At 27.4% G+C, this 16,065-nt stretch overlaps 2 protein-coding genes across 5 annotated transcripts in view; one reads left to right on the top strand and one right to left on the bottom strand.

Annotated features, from left to right (window-relative positions):
• The window catches only part of LOC129905602 (uncharacterized), a 494,765-nt gene that overhangs the window by 75,661 nt on the left and 403,039 nt on the right, over positions 1-16,065 (bottom strand). The window lies entirely within an intron of this gene.
• LOC129905601 (phosphatidylcholine:ceramide cholinephosphotransferase 1-like) overlaps positions 1-16,065 on the top strand; it is an 82,435-nt gene that overhangs the window by 56,730 nt on the left and 9,640 nt on the right. For all 3 annotated transcript variants that reach the window (XM_055981126.1, XM_055981124.1, XM_055981125.1), the window contains exons 2-3: positions 13,875-14,019; positions 14,094-14,304. In XM_055981126.1, coding sequence (XP_055837101.1) covers positions 13,875-14,019; positions 14,094-14,304 — 356 coding nt within the window. The remainder of the gene's footprint in view (positions 1-13,874; positions 14,020-14,093; positions 14,305-16,065) is intronic.

Here is a 16,065-nt window from a genome sequence, read left to right as displayed (position 1 = left end):
CTTTTATAGGGGAAGAAGGGGGGGGGGGGGGGCTAAAAGTAACAGGAGTAAGAATTAACATCTAAGAAAAACGATGTTCTTTTCAATATTAAGAGACGCGTAAAGGAGAAAAATTCTCAATTTTTCCATATCTACCGGCACATTTTCTTCAGTTGAAGATAAGATGACAGGGTGAGAAGTTATACTAGTGGTGTCCAAAAAAAGCATGTTTGTAACTTTTTTTTTTAATTTTATTTTTGGTCTACCTCTTAACCCGAAAAAGATAGAGTGCTAAGTGTTTTTTTGTTATATGCATTTGTGTTTTGGCTCTAATTGCGTGTAAATGTTATGTCTATATCACTTTCGCTTTTTATTCAAATTGATTTTGCTTGAAAAATTTCATGCTGGGGCTAGTTGTAACATTTTTCCGGGGCAAGTTGTAACATTCAAAAACCTATTTATATATTTGTTCACTTAGGTATTTATGATTGCATAAAGTGTGACTCAGATAAAAACTCCTCTTATTATGTAATCATTCGACTTTTTTTACATTTTACAAGTGAATTGTGATTTTCGTTTATTTTATTTTTATTTACTTTGCATTACAACAAATGCTGTTTGTTATCAACTAATGTAAACTAATTTTTTGAAGAAGTACCAGAGTTTAAACCTTTCTCGGTTTGGAGCATATTTATTCAACTTTCAGGGAAGAAAGATTTACTTTAACGTTCAACGTAACGATTTTTTTCGACTTACCCCACTTTTTTCTTATCTACATAAGAATTTTTTACCTAGTATAACCAACAAACCTGCAAACACATTTTGAACCAACACTTGAATTTATAAAGCTTATAAAACTATGAATTCAATTAATTTTAATTTAAGACTTTAGTCAAATCTCCTCCGAAATCTTGGATTTAATCCCTTTTTTTCAAATCTGCACCAAAATTTCTTGACTGAGGTTTGTTTTTATTATTACTTATTAAAATAAATAAATATAAACAAATAAAGTTATTTTTTTCTTATTTTTAGTTCTTGGTACAACCTACCCCGGTATGTGTTACACTTTGCCCCGTATATGGGGTAGGTTGAAACAACACGATTTTTTTTTTTTGAAGCTTTATTTTTCAACATTACCGTAAGGTTTTTTAAAAAATTTGTGAAGGATCTTGCAGCTAAAATGTGGTTCTTTTTTTTAAAAAAAGGTTGGGTTGACTTATTTTTAAATTTGTAGGAGTACCATGGGTTTTAGTAAAAAGTGTTACATTTGGCCCCCCTCTCCCCTATAAGGAAAATTGTTTAGTATTTAGTAACGGTTTTTATAAGAATTGTGTACTTTCCACCTTTCAAAACCTGTTTAAATCTTTTCATCTTTTTTACTGCCCGAGATATCTTCAGTTGTTTGGTATATTAAATCTACCATATAAATTTTATAACGTCATTATTTCCTTTATGATATATGAAGCCAAACCCACTTAATTCATTTAAAGATATTTCGGGCAATACAGAAGAAATTGAAAAGATTTAAACAGGTATTGAAAGATGTTCTTATAAAAACCGTTACTAAATATACTCAAAAAATTTTCTTTATATTAAAGAATAAGGTCCGAAAAACTAAAAAAAAAAACGTTTTTTGCATTTTCTAACGGTAATATCTCGAAAACGGGAGCTGATTAGTTGTTTCTGACTTCGAATTCGAGTTCAGCACAACGTAAATCTTCAGAAAAGTATATTTTTGTTTCGAAAAAAAAAAATCCTTGTAATTATTAACTTCATATTTGGGTTTTCACGGTAGATGTTAAAGAGGATGTTCCCCATACTTCAGATTATTTCGAGTTTTCCGTTTGTTCTACTTGGTTTTACAAGGTTTTTCATTTTCCAATTACCTTTAAACAATATAGTTTTCTAATAATATATATGACTAACGTTTACTGCAAGTCATGCAAGTTGAAAAGAGTTAATTTATTTTAATATAAAAAATGATAAGAATTTTACCAGGGTCATTGTGACCTTGCAACACCAAGAGAATTAAAATTAGAACAGTTATGTATTTGTTTGAAAATGATAAATTTGCTTATCAAATGGTTGATAGGTCCTTATCGAACTCTAACCTTTCTTTTTATCATCGCTAGCGACAAAATAAAAATAAAATAATCATAAAACACAATTTTAAATCTCTTCGTCAGCATTGACATCAATTTTGGTCTCAAGTTAAAAATAAAATTTTGTTCAAATTTTTACTTCGTTAGCTTTTTGAACAAATCTTTTCAAAAATATATTTAAACTAATCTAACATCATCTAAAATCAGTAACCTGTAACTATTTTCAAAGCGCCGGCCGCTTGTAAAGCCGAAGCTTCTTTTTTGATGCTATCATTTTTTATAGATAACCTTGTGTACTTACATCACGTTTTGTTCAAGTGGCTTCACTTTCAAGTTGTCAACTTAATCGAATGTAACATTGATAATGACAATAAAAGGTAATCTCTTGATTTCTATCAGAGATTAGTAATCATGTTGAGAAAGACTGATGATTAATCCCGTGATGAAAAACTATACATTTGCGTTATCGTTTTCAAGCAATAAAAAATCTATATTGCACTTGATAAGGGCAACAAATATACTTACAAAAGAAAAATTCCTCTATCTCTTTTCATTTGTTTATATTCACTGTCAAAGTCCAATATTTGTCATAAGTAAACACTTAAGTAATGTTTTGTGTGGAAGAAAACAAAAATCGATGGCTGACTTTTATGACTCAGGGTGCAATGCTATAAAAAATGATAGCAAAATAATCCACAGAAATAAAATCAATTTTATTAAAAAGATTAATTTTGCTTTGTATTTTGAGTATTTGAATTGATAGTAATTAAATTATATCAGAAATATGTAGATTTAATCTTTTTTATTTCGTTTATCAAAGACGTAGTTTTATTGTTAGGGCTGATGAGATTTTTGTTTTTGAGAAACAAATGGTGAGAAAATAATTTTTTTTTCTCTTGTAAAGTTTCACTTCCTGAACAACAAAATATTTTTGCTAAATTTTTGCTTTTGTGATAAAAGCAGGAATGTCACTTGATTACAGTTTCAGTTTTGCCATAAAATTATCTTTTGTTTACTTAGCAACCTTTGGAACGGCAGGGAAGGGAATGAAATTTGTAGAAGTAGAAAAATTCGAAACTGGCAATGATATAGAAGGTAAAAGCAAAGAGTAAGCAAGCATGAGTAAACAAAATACTTGAAATTGTTTCGTCTTCATGAGCGATTTCTGTAGAAAGTGTTTGAAAGCAACCTGAGGTTACCTGAGTCAAGCCGAGACGTATTTAGTGCCTGACTATTGGACTCCTATTTACTTGCGATATATGTACTTATAGGGCAAGTTTAGGATTGGTAAAAAATCGAACTCGATAATAGAAAAGTTATTTTCTTCAAAAACGGCTTTAAAGATTTTGATTAAAATATTTGAGTGTACCTATTATTACACAAAAGAGCCAAATTATGAAATAAAAAAATATTATTTGCACCGTTATTAACGGTAGGTACCTGCCATAGAATGGTTTTTTTTTAAATTTAGATTTCAACCAAAATTTTTTTACGAAAACAAAAATTTCAAAAAAATACATTTTTGGATTTTTTTAAAATATTTCAAGTTTTTTTTTTGAAAACAGGTGGATTAATTTTATTGAAATTTTGTTATTATGAGTTTGAATAATAAATATTTTATTAAAAATGGGGCAAAAACTTTTTTTGTATAAAAAAATAGTTTTTTTTAAAGCTTTCCCATATTATAATTTTTTTTTTTTTTTCAAAGAAATAAAATGGCATTATTGGTTTCGGGTAAGATTACATTTAAAACGGTTTTTAATTAATTATAAAAACAGATTTTATTATTTTTTACAATACTTATAAAATTCTTTAAAAAAAATTATATTATAAATTTACCTAATTTACCTTTCGTTAAGAAGCTTTAACATAAGAGCTACTTTAACGTAAGTGCGACAAAGTCATGCATTTTATTTGAAGCTGATTTGAGATCTTTTCGAAGACTGCATGAACTTAGACTTTTTCCAAGCTTCGACTACAAATGCTTTTTTTTTGAGGTACCTACTGCCTCTTATTAGGAAGTCAAAATGCTTTTCCTACATAATGTATGTTGATACTTTTATATTTATTGCGAGCAAGCCAGCAATACACTTCCACCGATACCTCATTTGTCGAATTGCGATTAGTAGCTTAGAAGTTATGATGGAACAGATGAACATACATACCTACATACGTACATTCATACTATTAAAACACATAACCTTCTTTTTATTTCTTTAGTCGGATAGAAACAAGTAAGTGCAACAAGTTTTGTTTTCTCTGCAAAAGTACTTTAATTTTTCATTTAATTTATTGATTTATTTGAACTATAAAACAAGTAATATTGACTCAACAGATATACATTATGTAGATTGATATATATATTGAAAAGAAATATTATATTTGCACCCAGTTACATGAAACTAAAATTGAAATTGGTGATGAATTGATTTCAAATTTGCCGACAAAGAACGTCAATTAGAAATTATAGTTGCAACCAATTTGAAAGCAATTAAAACTAATAGTGAGTTCTGTTCGAAGGGTCTAATGTTTTCTAAATTGTATAAATTTTCACCCTTAACCCTTTCGAGCCCAAGCTATGAAAATTAATATTAAAAAATGTTTTTTCAGTATATCGTGTCAAAAACATCACAATTAAGAAATATGAAGAGCAAAATGTTATGTTCCAAAATAATAAATAGCAAAACTGATGTGTTATTCTTATGTTACATGTAAGTAACATACACTGCCTATGACCACCAAAAAAGTCGGACAACAGAGAAAATCATTTTTTATAGAACAATAAAGTATGCTACTTCTTCTAAGCCAAAACACAAAACACTTTTTGGATTATCATTTTTTTATATCTTTTTTCAAAATTATTACCATATACAATGTACATACCTATAAAAAAATTTTTTTTTATTGGATTTCAGTCCCTTTTTCGATTAAAAAAAATTAAAAGTATTATATTTGACTAACTTTTTGTACTAATCTAGTAACTAGGCATTATTATCTTTCAATTAAGCCATCGAAACCTAAAAAATTATTTAATGAAATATTTTTTACGAATTTTTAAAAATATGTTACATGAGAATAACGCTGGTACCGAAAGGGTTAACAAACAAAAATGAAATTCTCTACGGAGTTTTATTAACTTGCACTCAAATGTGAAGAACTTACATTTTGCAGTCACTTAGTGCAACAACCAGCAATACTACATAAATTGACATCCAAAAAACGGAAGACAAATTTTGATTTTTAGATTTAGTGCTTAAAACACGCAAAAGATTTCCAACACAAATAGTAGAGTAACTAAAGCAAATTATTAGGGAACCCGGCCGAACAGCTCGGATTTTGACGATTTTTTTTTTCCAAACGTAGGTAGGTAATTAAAAATACTTTAAAGCCTATAGATTAAAAATTGCCGATGTTGCCGTATTGTTTTTAAAAATTAAAATTAAATTTTTTTTAACAAAACCATTTTTTTTGCTTAAATTTCATAAAATAAATTATACCAAAAGATTGTCTAGGTAATTTAAGGAAAAAATATATATGGAAGTAAAAGACAATCTTCTATAAATGCAATTTTTTCACAAACTGACTTCAAACACAAAAAAAAAATATTTTGAACACAACGGCAACACCTACAATATTTTAAAATACATTTTTAAAAAGCCAGAAGCTCATTCTTATCTCTTAAATTTATATCCACTAAATTTAAAAAAGATCCTCAAAATCTAAGCTGTTCATCCGGGTTCCCTAATATTGCCAATTTTTGAGCTTTAGTTACTCCACTAAAAACTAAAAATATATTTATTCGTAGGTATTACAGATTTTTGAACCCAGATACCGCATTCACTTAAATACAAAAAAAAAATCCTAGAAAGCAATTTGAAAAGACGAACATAAAACTAATTAAAAGTGCATTTACACAACGTCAATAAGTTTCAAGACATTATTTTCGAGTAGATGCATGAGACTTTACACTTTTTATGCACCTTTTCGTCTATGTATGATAGTATCTGGGCTCTTGGGCATAGTTTGAAGTGTGTCACTTAGTCAGTAATAAGTCACTTCAACTTTTTTAACAAGACAAGTAAACAAGATGAAAGTCTACTGTCAACTCTCCCATAATTCATAGTTTTCTAATGAACTTCCTGGCTGTCCTAAATTTTAATAGGAAGTTTCATATTTCACTTGAGGTGGTGTTTTTTTTTTTCCTTCTATTTTTTTGTTCAATACAAATGGGGTGGTGTTTTGAGATTGAAAGTAGTAGGCAAGCTATATCCGATAATATAGAAGAAGCTTCAGCTATAGGTAAGGTATTGGACTGGTGGTAGAATCTAGAATGGTGTGGGTTTCTTTTCACAGTTCAATAAGTGAGAGAACTGTTAAAAGGTATTAAACCACTGCGCTACTTAAGGCTCATTGCCCTAGTTTCTGCAGGCGAATTGTATACCAGTACTTTTTTGTCATGAAGAATTTATTATTATTGTGTTGATATGAAATGGAGTTTTTTTTTTAATGGAAAAGTACTTTCGTTAGCAAAAATTGTTTTTTTTTTATTATAAAAATGACTATGACACTGCAGTGATATGCGTCATTATGGAATATTAATGGACTAGTTTCTTTTTGTATATAGACTAGGTTGCAAAGAATTTTAATTTGAAATAATATGACAAAAGAAAAATGGACTTTTTTTGTTAACAAAAAATGTAGATGAAACATGTCTATCATCGGGCTGTTTGATGTGTGTTTTGTTGACTTAACTGTCACATACTTTTTGTTGAATGTTTCAATAAAAAAAGTCTTTTTAAATATTGTCTGGGTGGCGATGGCGTCTTAAACAGTAAACAAACAAATTTCGCAAGGAAATTATTGAAAATTCTAAGAAAATAAGGAATGAAATGTGAATATTAAAATTTTATAAAAAAAAAAAAAACAAAAATATGTATGTTTCTGCAGTTTTTCAAGATAGAGCAGGGACAAGTAGATTAGATTAGAAAAGATTTTATTTAATTTTCATTTTACAATTAAGCCTATAACAAAGTAATTTAAAAAAATCTTAATAATGTAATAATAAAATATTTTGACATAACATATATTTGTTGTCTGTCAGATTGGCGTTATAATTTCAAATTTAAATAAACTATAGATAACGTAAGTTGCTAATAATTTCCTTTAACTTATACATTTTTAGATAATCTTACTTTATATTTTAATAAATTTAAAGTTATACCTTTTTATAATATTTATATTAACAATACAATAATAAAAGGAAATATAATACTAAAATAATTTAGTTAAACTTATTATCACAAATTTTGCACAGGCTTACTTAATGTTTTAATAATGTTTTTCGAGGCTTTAAGCAAATTCATTTATTAACAAAGATCTATATTTTAGAGAATAAGATAAAAAGTTGTAAAGGGAAGAGAAGTTGTTTGTAACCATTTAACACATTATAAAATTCTTCAGGTTTATAAAATTCTTCAAGGTTATTGAAAGATGTGGTAGAAAGGTCTACTTCAATGTTAAGCATTTCACCTAGGTTCAGCCAGTCTGAAACCCAAAACGTTTTTTGTAAAATTGTTTCTTGTGCAAGGATCCGAGGTATTCTTCTACTAGGGAATTCAAGTACTTTATTGACATAGTCGAAATGTAGAGAGAACGTTCGGAGAAATTGAGTTTTTAAGCCAGTTTCCAAGTGTAACATGTAGTTGGGAGTGTTGTTGGGTAGCTTTAGCATTTGTTTCATGAAGTATCTGAACAGTTTTTCTACTTGGTCAAATTGTTTAGATCCCCAAATTTGGGCACCGTATAGCATAATGGATCTGGCTGCGGTGTCAAAAATTTTTAGCTTATTCGAGAAATTGATATTTAGATTATGAATATATTTTGACCACGTTGTGATGATTGCGCTTTTGGACATAGTAAAATTTAAGTCTAAGTGTTTATTGAACGATAGGTTATAATTCAGGGTTACCCCAGGTACTTGTAATCATTCACGATTTCAATCTGATCAGTACCATATTTCCAGCTGAGATTACTAGAAATTCTAGTACCTGTTCTAAACACCAAAATTTTAGATTTGCTGATGTTCATTTTTAAACCCCACAACGTACAGTAACTGAATAAAGAATCAATCATATTTTGAAGTTCGATAGGGGAATCAGAGATAATCACGAGGTCATCGGCGTATAATAGTACTTTCACCACAATATCGCAGGGACAGGGACAAGTATTAAGGATAATGAGTTAAAACATTTTTTTTACAAATTACATAAACATATTCGCCAAAAATAAGTGGATGTATCCATCTTATTTCCATATTTTTTGGAAAAAAAATAGGATGTTTTTTTTGAAGGAAATCTAATTTTTCCATTTGGTTAAATATGATCTGAGTTTGAGTTTGTAAGTCAGCATGTTCGTCCACAGGGAGCCGGACACAATCCCGAAAATTTGATTCCAGAAAACCCAGAATCCCGAAAATCCACAATCCAGAAAACTCAGATTTCCGAAAATTCCTTAAACTCAAAATCCCGAAAATCTGAAATCCCGAAAACCCAAAATCCAGAAAATAAAACAGAAAAATTAAAAAGCTCTTCAAAATTTTCTGTTCACTAAAACTTTAATTGAAACATAAAATAAAACACCAATTCAAAAACAATTTAAATATACATACAATTATTATTATACAATTATAACTTAAATATTTAAACTAAAAATTTTATTGATTTATAATTGATTTAGTTCAACGATTTTCCCCGCATAACTCAATCTCACAACACAACATTTCGAAAACCACAATAGGAACTTGAAAAATCATGTTTAAAAAGAAATATTAACGGAATTATACTGTCATATTGTTTTTTACGTGTTTACTTCTTAACTTCACAGTTAGGATTATTTTTCGAAATCAAGATCACGAAAAATTATATAAAATGAAAAATTTGCCCAAATTTTTCAATTTATACTATTTTTTGGGATAACATTCGGGGTTTTTGGGATTTTGGTTTTTCGGGGTTCTGGGTTTTCGGGATTTTGGATTTTCCGGATTTTGGGTTTTCGGGATTTCGGTTTTCATGATTTGATTATGACCCCAACCCCCGTCTACCACTTTTAAAAATAACCCAGACGACACATTGCATTTGTTTTACAATTTTGAATTTTTGTAAACTAAACTTATTTGTATTTTGTAAAGGGTGCAAATTGATACAATTTATAAAACATTAGACCTACCCTACTCGCCACTTGTTTTAATTGCTTTCAAATCGGTTGGAACTAATTGACGTTCTTTGTCGGTAAATTTGAAATCAATTCATCACAAATTTCAATTTCATTTTCATGTAACTGGTTGGAAATAGAATATTTATTTTCAATATATGTACGTAGACATCAATCTAAATAATGTGCGTACGACGATATGTCCATCGATTAAAAATAACTTGTTTTAAATTTCAAATAAATAGGTAATAAAATTACATGATGTATTAAAAAAGGTACATTATTTGAAGTGTGCTGCGCGTGTTTTGTTTATTTGCTTATTTTTTTTTTTTTTCTAGTTTTGGCATTTAACAAAAATAGACAAAAATGTTAAGAAATAAAAAAAATTATTAACTGCCTGATTTTTGGTTTTCAAATTGGTATTCGTATTGAGGTAGTTTAAAATCTATAAATATAAATAATCATGAAATTTCCTCCGTTATAAGTTTACAAATACTTATCTTTCAAAAAGTATAAATTAACGACAAACTTGAAACCATGTTAATCTTACAACAAATTGTTTTTTTTTTACTTGCGATATAGGTACCTACTATATATCAAGTTATGCATTCGTACAAAAAAAAAAGTTGAGATAACATTTTTCCATGACATTACGATGGTAGACAAAAAAGTGGGTCCCGGAAGTCCGTCTGTCTGTCTGTCTGTATAAGGAGCTACAGCCTAAACGGATGAACCGATTAATGTCAAACTTGGTATGTAGCGTTATTTGGCGACTCTCCAGAGGGGTTTTTGGAATTAATTTTTTTGGACCAAAAATAACGGTACTTGTCATATACCGATTTTAGTAAAATTTAAATATCTCGAAAACGGCTCCAACGATTTTGTTTACAAAATTCAAATGCTAGTTTTAAGCAAAGGTCTATCTTTCAATGAAAAATTTTTTTTTTTGAAAATCATTATTAACGGTACCTGCCATAGAACCGTTTTTTTTCAAATCCGATTATCACCGAAATTGCTTATTCGATTGCAACGCAACTTTTTTTTAATAAGCATTTATATAATTTAAATATAAACCAAGAATAAAATTTCCAAAAAAATAATTTTTGGATTTAAAAAAAAAAATGGAAAATTTTTTTTTGAAAAATCAAATTTTCGAAAATTGGACATTGATTTTTTTTGAAATTTTGTTTTTAGATGTTTATTAGTGATTTCTACAAAATGGCATACCAATTTTATTTTAAAACCTTTTTTCCAAAAAATTATTTATAAAAAATTAGTTTTTTAAAAAACGGCTCTAACGATTTTGAAATTTTTTTTTCTAAAAATGCGTGTTAATATATCAATCAAAACCGCATACTTGTTTTGGAGGGCAATTTAATTTCAGATTTTATTTTATTTAAAAAAAAAACGAATTTTTTTTTTTTTTTTGATTTTTTTTTAGCATTTTTTTTACATTTTCCAAATTTCTATATAAAAAGTCTTAAAAATTTAAGCAAGTTCGTGCGACCCAGTCAAGCATTTTATTTTTTAAATTTAAGAAGAAAACTTTAAAGGATATTTTGTTGTAAAATTAGGTCAAATACAAATTGTAAAACAGTGTCTAAGACCTACTAATGCATTGATACCTAAATAAAAAAAAATTAAGGTTTTCAAAAAAAAAAAATATAAAAAATCATTTCTTACAATTTTTGTGCATTTCCATTAGGTATTTTGAAAATTTTTACTTTCATATAAATTTTCTTATAAATAAAAAATGATCACATAAAATAAAGAGAATATGATTTTGATCCGTATGTTTTGATCCGTATGTACGTATGTAGTATGCTCAACTGCAAAAAATTTATAATTTCAAGAGTTTGATTCCTCATAACAAAAAAATTGATTGACAAAATAAATTTTTGAATTTTCAGATAAATTGCAATTATTATTAAAGTCCATTACTACCTATATAGTAAACAATACATTTTCTGAGAAACAGTATAAAAATAAGTGTAGGTACCTACTGTTGCAGACAACATACTTATAAAATGACTTTCTTGTAGGTAAACCACATAACCGATTTCTACGAAATTTTTTTGCAAATACGTTTCATTTTGTTTTTTCATTTTTTTCAGAAAAAAAAAATAAATAATGTCAGCTATGCATTTTTTAAAAACATTTCAAATTTTTGTTTTGAAAAAACAATTTTTCGGAACGGATCAATGAATTTACTGAAAATTTCGTTTGATTATATAAAAATAACACAGGTCGACAAAAATAAAAATATTTTTTGTGCTTGGGTTTAATTTGCACTTTTTGGGTCAATGGTAAACCAAAACAATAGAAAATCACCCTTTCCCCTCCCAAGATTTGCTTTTGTAGTGTTGGAAGCAAAAATACAATTTTCATACCCTTTGAGCCAAATTCCAGTTTTATGAGTTATAGTGCAAAAACCGTTCATTGTACAAAAAAAACTGTTAAGGTATAAAATGTAGATAATTTAAAGTCCTACATTTTTTCTAAAGCACTTTATCCGACTTAAATTATAAGAAAAAAGTTATGATGAATACAAGGTTTTTTTTTTTGCTCTTAAAAACCCAGTTTTGTTGAGTTCAAAGTTTTATACGTTTTTAAAAACTGCAATGCCAGGATATATTTTTAAAATAATAAACCAGAGTCACAAAATACAAATTTTTTCCGTCTTGTTGTTCTGAAATAAAAGTAATAAGAAATTGAGTTTTTATGAAACTTGGAACTGTTAATTAATTTGCAGAAAAATGGAGTATAAAATAAAAAATATGTTTGTTAATTAATTGTTTCTTATTGTTAGGCAATGTTTTAGTGAAACAATCGTAAAAAACAAAAATCAATAATGGGCAGAGGAAGCAAAATACTGTTGCAAAGTAGGGATTTTTCGAAATCAATACAATTTCACTGCATATTTAATCGAAAACCTCAAGGATTTGGCATCAACAAGTTACCAATTTCTGAAAGATCTAAAGTTGGCCTATCAGCACACTTCGTTTGATCTATTACTTTTTAGAGACCCTGCATATGCAACAAAATAATAAAAATACTATGGAAACAAATTAATTAAATTTTCAATAAATAAAGAATTTCAATATAAACTATATTGGCTAATGTTTGGATACAGTTATTTTTGTAATAAATATTTTTGTTTAATAAATATACCATCGGAGTGAATTACTTTTACCATAAATATTGAAAATAGAAAGTATCATATAATGCCTCAAGGTTCCCATCTGACAAAAATTCGAATAAAACGAAAATTTCGATTTAATTTTTCTTTTTTCTTCTTAAATTTCCTGATTTTTTAATTTTTTCTGAATATGAAAACAGCATTAAAATGAAGAAAACAAAACAAAAATCAGCCAAATCAGTTAAGACGTTCTCGAGTTTTTGCCAATTAAGCACGACAATTTTTGTAAAAGACAGATTTACTTGAATACTGGAAATACTTGAATAATACTTGAAAAGCAAATTAAAAAAAAAAAAAAATTTTTTCCATATGAAAATCAATATATCTATCATAATTTCATAGTCACAACCCAAGCACAAATTTCGTGTTGACCTGTGTAATTTGTTCAAAATAGCATACCTACCATATTTTTTTGAAAAATTTTCAAAAAATTTTATCAAAAAAAAATTATTTTTCTAAACAATGTCACAATGTTTTAGACAGTGTCTAAAAAATGGTACAACAAGTTTCAAAAAACAAAAATTCCAAAAAATTATATAATAAGACATGTGAAATTTTTGCCCGTGAATATTGAGTATACGACCAAAACAACGACAAATTTGAATCGTGAAATGCTAAAAAGTGACTGGCGCCAGTCTGGAAACAGTACAAAATTAACGTCAGCAATTGTGCCTATAATAGCATCATCATATTGATTCTAGATCAAAACTTTATAATATTTTTCTTTATTTACCGCCCAAAGACAGACCTACAATAAAAATAAATTCAAATTTACTTGACTAATTAAGTAAATAACCAAATAGAGGTCGAAATGCACAAAGAAGAGATATAGACAGCCAACTTATGTTATGATGACTTATGAGCAAACCTAATATAAATAGTCACTCCATGTTATAACACAATCATGTTATATTTACATTGGCCCCTATATATGCGTTTTGTATACAATATAACCTCTGATTGACACAGCTCCTCATTGTTTGACCTATCAATAAAAAACAATTCCAAATAGGGGATGATAGAAAAATTACAGACCCAAGCACTATCCAAGCCCAACGAAGACCGACTATAATTAGAAGGTATGGTATGGTGATGATGTTTTATTGATTACAGGGCTGCTCTTCTTGTTTTTTTTTATTTTTATTTTTAATTAACATTGAGTAAAAAAAAAAAATACAGAATATCGATAAAGATAATAATAAAAATGATTTATGAATTATATCATGGTCGTATCTAAGGAAGTGGGAAAAGTAGGGCTCGGCTTATAATTTAGTATCAATACAAAAGAATTTTTAATTTTTTTAATTAGTTTATTGGTTAAATTGAATATTATTTGGGTAGTCCATAAAAATTAAAAATATTTAATTTTTTTTTTTTTTTTTCAGGAAGTACCTGAAGAGAATTACAGCCTGCCATACCAGAATTCGAATGGTTCAAGTAATGGAGAAGCTGTTATACTAAAACTAGATGTTCCAGTGCCTTTGCGTGAAGAACCAAAATTTCCTAAAGAAAAATGGAAAACATTTATTGGTATATATTTTTGGAATTTTTTATTGCTGTTTTTCTTATTTATTTTCTATATATTTTTTTTTTTTCAATTCTAGCATTTGTGATACTATTAGTTAATTTTATTTTGGCAACAGTTTCATTATCATTGGTCCATGAAAGATTACCCGATCGAAATATTTATGGGCCATTGCCAGATGTATTCTTAGATAATGTTGGAGCACAAGATTGGGCATTGTATGTTAGTGAAATATTAATTATGGTGACGGTCAATACATGTATATTACTGACATTGCTGCATAAGCACAGGTAAGTTTATTGTTCTAAACAAAAAAGAAAGATTTAAACCACACATTTGAATTGGCGATAAGGGTAAAATTGCATATATTTGAATTGATTTATTTTCAACTTATTATTGAAAACTATGTGGAAGTAATCTTGTGATAAGAAAACTGTCAAAGCTGAGAGCTTTTTGCTAATCTTCATAATAGATCATGTGATTTATATCAATGATTAGAACATTTCAAGTGGCTCTTACTGGAGAGTTTTAGTGTTCTATTATCTTATGACTTGACATGTGAATCGCGAATCGCTAAATTAAAAATATCGATATTTATCTTCGATTCACTTTGGTATTTTGTTTAAATATATCGGAATACAGAAATTTTTAACGATGTATGGATATCGTGTTTAAAACTTAATACATTATTTTATTAAACTACGATAAAGGTTCTTGCTTTGTATTTTAAATAATTTCCAAATTTAAAATCACTGACAACTTACAACCCTAATACGTTTTGTACAGTTATTTACGTCATTCTATGTCGAGATCGTTATAAGGAGTTCTTTTTTAATGGAATTGAAAATTTTAAGATTTTGGTATCTTCTATAAAAGTAGGTACCATTCGTTTGTTTTATGAATCAATTGATCAGTTAACAAATTAGATGCAGTTTTCGGAAATCTCAGAAATAAAAACGCATTCAGTCAATTTAGGTTTCGAGATATCTTTATATTATTTTCCAAACTTGACTACATACACCGAAAAAAAAAACCAATATCAATTTAACATTTTTTAAATATCAAATTAACATTTCTTAAATATCAGCCAAAAATGCTCTATAAAATGTGTTTAATGATATTTAAAATGTTAAAACAACATTTTTATTATCAGGATGATATTTAAATGTCACATTTTGGAATTTTTTTTTGATATTTTATTATCATTTTTTCATATCAATTTCTCATTCCAAATTATTGAAAAATATTAAATACAAAATTCTTAATGTGTACTAATTTAAAGGCGCGTTGTGTTTTTTCGAAGTAAAATGTATGATTTACTGATAAAATTTGATCGGCACTAAGATTTTACTTCACATAGATTGGGAGAAAATAACAAAACAATTATATCACCTATAATAGAAAAAATAATATGATCATTATTTTGTAAAGAATATTCCCTTTCAGTAATGTTTTGAAAAAAGAAAGAAAATTCTTTTAATAATAAAAATAATAAAAAAGAAAAAGAAAGAAATAGGTTTCATTATAATAAACTAAAACGTAAAATCTAGTCAACATTGATATTTTAATTGTCAAAGTGAAATTTTCACTGTCCACTTAAACGTAAAAAAATGTCAAAATGATATTTTAATTGTCAAAGTGAAATTTTCACCATCCCATCTGAAATTAAAAAATGTGAAAATGATATGATAAAATATCAAAATTGATATTTTAATTGTTGGACGACTTTTGTCACTGAAAAATGTTAATTTGATAGCTGTTATTATCAATTTTTTTTTTCGGTGTATAGCCCATTTTGAGATTTGTAAGTTAAACCAACAAAAAGGTGTACAGATTCTTAGACATAAATATTTGGATATTTTACGATAAAATTTTCATTTAAAGTTAAGCTTAAACTTGTTAAGTAAAAAATAAACAAGAAACATTTTTTTTTTAACAAAATTTGACATGTTTTAAAAATATTGATTCAATAGTAATCGAATCAATTCAGGAACTTCTTGGGCAATCCTTCATTGAAAGAGCAATAAGCATCGTGATCTTAGAACTGTTCA

The sequence above is a fragment of the Episyrphus balteatus genome, chromosome 1 (genome assembly GCF_945859705.1).
Source record: "Episyrphus balteatus chromosome 1, idEpiBalt1.1, whole genome shotgun sequence".
NCBI classification, from domain to species: Eukaryota; Metazoa; Arthropoda; class Insecta; order Diptera; family Syrphidae; genus Episyrphus; species Episyrphus balteatus.
This window is presented reverse-complemented; position numbering and strand designations above follow the sequence as displayed.